Here is a 5,136-nt window from a genome sequence, read left to right as displayed (position 1 = left end):
CTTTAATTAAGTTTTCATGACGTTACCATGACGTCATCATACGTGATTAGGATTCATTGGTTGAGAGTCCTTCGCAACAACTTCCACTGGTCCCACATGTGGGGTCCATTTTAATATTAGAATCACACCACGAAGGAATCTCACCAACTTTTTGCCTAGTTGGTGGGCTGCCTCTGTTCATGCAAGCCTTACTTGGTGTAGTCAATAAACTCACCCCGTCTAATTCAGACACCTAGCATCCATTATCCTTATAGAGTATAGTATATATATTTCCATTCCCTTCCTTCAAAAAATCAGAAACCAAAGGAAAGGAAATTAAGAGAAAGCAAATAAAACAAACGAGAAAAGCTAAAGGAAAAGAGAGCAGAATTTGCAAGAGTTAAAAACTCAAGAAATTAACATGGCTGAGAACGGTGCAGCACAGGAAAATCAGGTTGCCAAACACCAAGAGGTTGGCCATAAGAGCCTTTTACAAAGTGATGCTCTTTACCAGGTATAACAATTTCCTTGAATTTTTCTAAGTACATGCAGAGATAGATTCAGAATTTTAAATAATTTGTAATACGTAGATGATGTTTCATATTCACTGCATAATCCGAATGTGAATGAACTTTAAAAGTAACGATTTGTAACTGAACTAGTAGTTTTGACAAAAAAAATATAGGTTTATACTTGAAAAATTCTAATTAAACACAACAAATGTTTATTTTGAACTCATAATTATAAAAATAAAATGAGTTTATTCTTAAGAATATTAAAAATTGAACCATCAAGTTTGAATATATTCTTAATCTGGCTATGACATAGTAATTTTTTTTTTTTTGTGGCTGATGATCATTGGTTGCTACATGTTACAGTACATACTTGAGACCAGTGTATATCCAAGAGAGCCAGAACCCATGAAAGAGCTCAGAGAATTGACTGCTAAGCATCCATGGTGAGTTTATTATATATAAAATCTATGTTGCGCGGACTTTCTAAAATCGCCGCACCTGTGTCGAATCCTCCAAAATGGCACTCACCTATCAATATTTTTGGAGAGTCTGAACAATTCCTAAAGAATTTTTTTTTTGTTACTGAATAATATGAATATTTGTTGGAAACAGGAATTTAATGACAACTTCAGCGGATGAAGGACAATTCTTGAGCATGCTATTGAAATTGATCAATGCTAAAAACACCATGGAAATTGGTGTTTACACTGGCTACTCCCTTCTTGCTACTGCTCTTGCTCTTCCTGATGATGGAAAGGTACATTTCATATGGAAAATGATCAATTAAGATATTCACATACTGCGTCCTCTTGAAAAGACTTGCCCACAATAAAATAAAATAAAATAGAATAAAACAGAAACGTAGAAGAAAATAAGAAGGAGAATGAAAAAGAAGAGCAGAAAAGTCTATGAGGACAAGTGGACATTTGACTTTAGGCACAACGCCATTCAACTTTTGAAAATTTCAGATCGACTTCAATGTGTTCCTTATAATAAGGGGAGGATTTTACTTAAATTGAAATTGCATTTAACTCAAACTACTTACTTTCTAATTAAACAGCAGTAATTAATTAGAGCTAGTGATATTATAATTCGAGTTACTGTAACATTTTAATTACTAGATTAATATTGTCGCCTCAACGACAACGTACCAAAAACAAGTTATTATAAGTCGTGCACGCCACTTTTGCTTATCATGGGTCATGACCAAACATACCAACAAAACCATTTCAAATATATGATTCGGAATATTAAATGAGCAAATTCGACTTTGAGAAGAAAAGAAAAACCAGAGACAATTAAAGAACTAATTGCTTTTTTTTTTTTGGTTTGATTCTGCAGATATTGGCAATGGATATTAACAGGGAAAATTACGAAATCGGGTTGCCCGTAATCCAAAAGGCTGGCGTGGCTCATAAAATTGATTTTAGAGAAGGTCCTGCTTTGCCTGTTCTTGATTTAATGATTGAAGATGTAAGTTTCACGCATCCTCTCTTTTATATTCAGTGCCGGGTCAATTACGTGCGGTATACCTATCTATAACAACATCTTTATATAATAGTCATTCACTATAGAAGTTGAGTATTTCTTGAAACCAATTATTATATTATATTATAATGTATGTTTTCTATAACAGCACTTCACTATATCAGCCAAAAAATATCAAAACAAACGAGACTGTTATAGAGATGTTTGACTGTGTTTGCGAGTTGTGCAGAACTCAATATTTCACAATTATATTTTTTGGATTCGCTACTGTTGCATACATAAAATCCAATGACCCTTTTATGTTTAATTTTCTTTAGACTTCATAATGATTCATTTGAATTGTTATTTTCTTATCAGAAAAATAATCATGGCACGTATGATTTCATTTTCGTGGATGCTGACAAGGACAATTACATCAACTACCACAAGAGGATAATAGAATTAGTGAAAGTTGGTGGTGTGATTGGCTACGACAACACCCTATGGAATGGTTCTGTGGCGGCTCCACCTGATGCCCCTATGAGGAAATACGTAAGGTACTATAGGGACTTCGTATTGGAACTTAACAAAGCTTTGGCAGCTGATCCAAGAATTGAGATTTGCATGCTTCCCGTTGGCGATGGAATTACCCTGTGCCGCCGCATCAGCTGATTTATTCTGTTTATCCAACTACTTTTGTTTTCCTTTTGATTTGTGAATTAATATCTGTATCTCATGATTATTATCGCTATTAATATTTCTCTATATTTGTATTTCAAATATTGTACTTCTGAAATTGTAACAAATACTTAACACTTATCTCATTTCGCTTGAGTAAAGTTTATTTACAAGATGATATTTTATCCTCCGTAAATGTATTTGAATTCTTCAAGAAAGATCTGGCTAGTGTAGCTCGGAGCTAGCCCATCGAGGATCGACTGAACCCATTCACTTTGGTCTAATTTATGTATTTATTTTAAAAAATTTATTAGATATGTAAAAATTATTAATTTAGAACCCAGTAACTCAAAAATACTAGAACCCGAACCCATAAGCTTTAAATTTTAGCTCCTCTTCTGTCAATAGGTACTACAAGTTTTTGAGAGCTTTAGGGAGCTGCTGCCTATTAATTTTAATAATCCCATGGTAGACGATACATTATTTAGCGCCCACAGAAAATTAAAGTCAAAGCCGCTAGCTGTTTTCGTACCCTTTGCAATATAGGAGGAGCACTAAAAGGGTGTTTGGTTAAGCTTATAAGCTGGTCAAACTGGCTTATAAACATTTTTTGGCTTATCTATGCGTTTGGTAAAATTAAAAGTGCTTATAAGCCAAAAATAAGTCAAAAGTCATAAGTTGGTCTCCCCCAACTTATCAAATTTCAGCTTATAAGCAGTTTAAGTTTGACCAAAATATTTACTATTCTATCCCTAAAATAGTTCTTTTCAAAACGAAACTCTTCGTATACCTAGTTCTTCAGCTGCATAATATTAATTTCAGCACTTTTATCCAAACACGTAACTGCTTAATTTAAATCAGCTTCAGCACTTAAAAGTGCTTTTCAGCACCTAATGCTTATCAGCTACTCTAAATCAGCTAAGCCAAACGGGCTCTAAGATTGAACAATGAAAGAGGTAAGTAGTTTTCTAGCTATTGCAGCTTATGAATTACTAATTTAGAAGCGTTTTCTGAATTACTTCTAAGAGGTCGTTTGGTAGAGTGCATTACACAAAATAATGCTTGCATTAGTTTGTGTATTAGTAATACCTTGCTTGGTACACTTTTTCAACTTATGTATAACTAATACAAGCATTAATCGTACATCCTATTTGGTATTATCTTGTGTATAGCTAATGCATAGCAAAACCATGGTATTAGTAATACCAAGGCTATTAATGCATGCATTAGTATGTCTAAAGACAAAATTGTCCTTAAAGTCCCTTAAAACTAAAGAATATAGAGGGCATTTTTGTAAACAACTATTTTTTTTAAAAATTATGCAATGCATTATAGTTTTTAATAGACCACACCAAACAATGTATAAAAAATAATCTCTGCATAACTAATACTTGCATTACTAACACATGCATTATGAGCATGTGATTTTTGCCACGCTTAAATTACTCCTATAGAATTCGTTAAAAACTAGGATTTTTCTTTTATTATTTGAATTTTAGGGATTAATTGCGTGATTTTGTGTTTTGCTTTTTGTGTGCATTTTTAGTTGTCATAAAAATGAAAGAAAAATTTACAAAATAGCATAATAGCATTTAGGATCCAATTCTAACATTTTTAGTAAATTGATATTGCGAAAAATAAAGAAATACCAAAAATATTTCTTTTGCATTTTTATTTTGGTCTTAGTTTTTTTTTTTTTAGGAATTAGTTAATTTAGAAATTAATTAGTACAATTGTAGAGTTACTTTGGGTCTTTTAGTTTTATTTTTGCATTCAACAAAATTCAAAAAATAATAAATAAACAAAAATCAAAGAAGAGCAACTAAGAAGATAATGGGTCTTCATGGATTACCCAATTTTGGGCCAAATCCGGTTGAAATGGCCCAAGACCCCTCCAAACCGGACCTGTCCAGCCCAAGCCGCACCCGGTCCAGCCCCATTTATAACAAAACGACGTCATTTTGTTAAAATTAATCCTGGTCGTCGAGGATCTTTGATCCAACGGCTGGGAAGTGGGTTAATTTTAATATATTAGTGTCCGAACGCTACCCCTACCCCCTTTTCGTTTCTCAAAACCCCACCACCCACAACCCTAATTCCTCGTCGCCCTCCGCCTTACGCCGCCGCCGGAAATCGCCTCACGTCGGCGGCTGGTCTCCAAACTTGCCCAAATTTACACCATCAAATCCTCTTTCCCCCCTCTTTTCAATGCCCCAAATGATTTCCTTCAACTCTGAGCCCAGCCTTTCGAATATCAAAAAATAGCGACGCCGCCATCACCGTGCACGGAGGCGCCGCCACCCAAACCCTACCAAACTCACACCCCATAACCCCCAGGTCACCACAAACCCCATACCCTTGATTATTTCATAAAAAACCCTAACCGGATGGCCCTAATCTCACATCTAGGGTTTCAAGCAAGGTGGCTCATGGTTACTAGTGTCCAATGACCCTGAAAATGATATTATGCGTTTATTCGACATGGAATAAACATATA

The 5,136-nt window shown here is 34.5% G+C and overlaps 1 protein-coding gene across 1 annotated transcript; it reads left to right on the top strand.

The window, feature by feature from the left end:
* Positions 1-238: 238 nt before the first annotated feature.
* On the top strand, positions 239-2,819 carry LOC109236417 (caffeoyl-CoA O-methyltransferase 6). The gene is made up of 5 exons (XM_019402596.1): positions 239-493; positions 858-937; positions 1,107-1,251; positions 1,836-1,967; positions 2,340-2,819. Exons 1-5 carry the CDS (start codon positions 401-403, stop codon positions 2,631-2,633), a joined length of 744 nt encoding a protein of 247 aa, XP_019258141.1. The 5' UTR covers positions 239-400; the 3' UTR covers positions 2,634-2,819.
* The last annotated feature ends 2,317 nt before the right edge of the window (positions 2,820-5,136 follow it).

This window comes from Nicotiana attenuata, unplaced genomic scaffold (genome assembly GCF_001879085.1).
Source record: "Nicotiana attenuata strain UT unplaced genomic scaffold, NIATTr2, whole genome shotgun sequence".
NCBI lineage: Eukaryota > Viridiplantae > Streptophyta > Magnoliopsida > Solanales > Solanaceae > Nicotiana > Nicotiana attenuata.
Note: the sequence above shows the minus strand (reverse complement) of the source record. Positions and strands in the feature narration are given on the sequence as shown.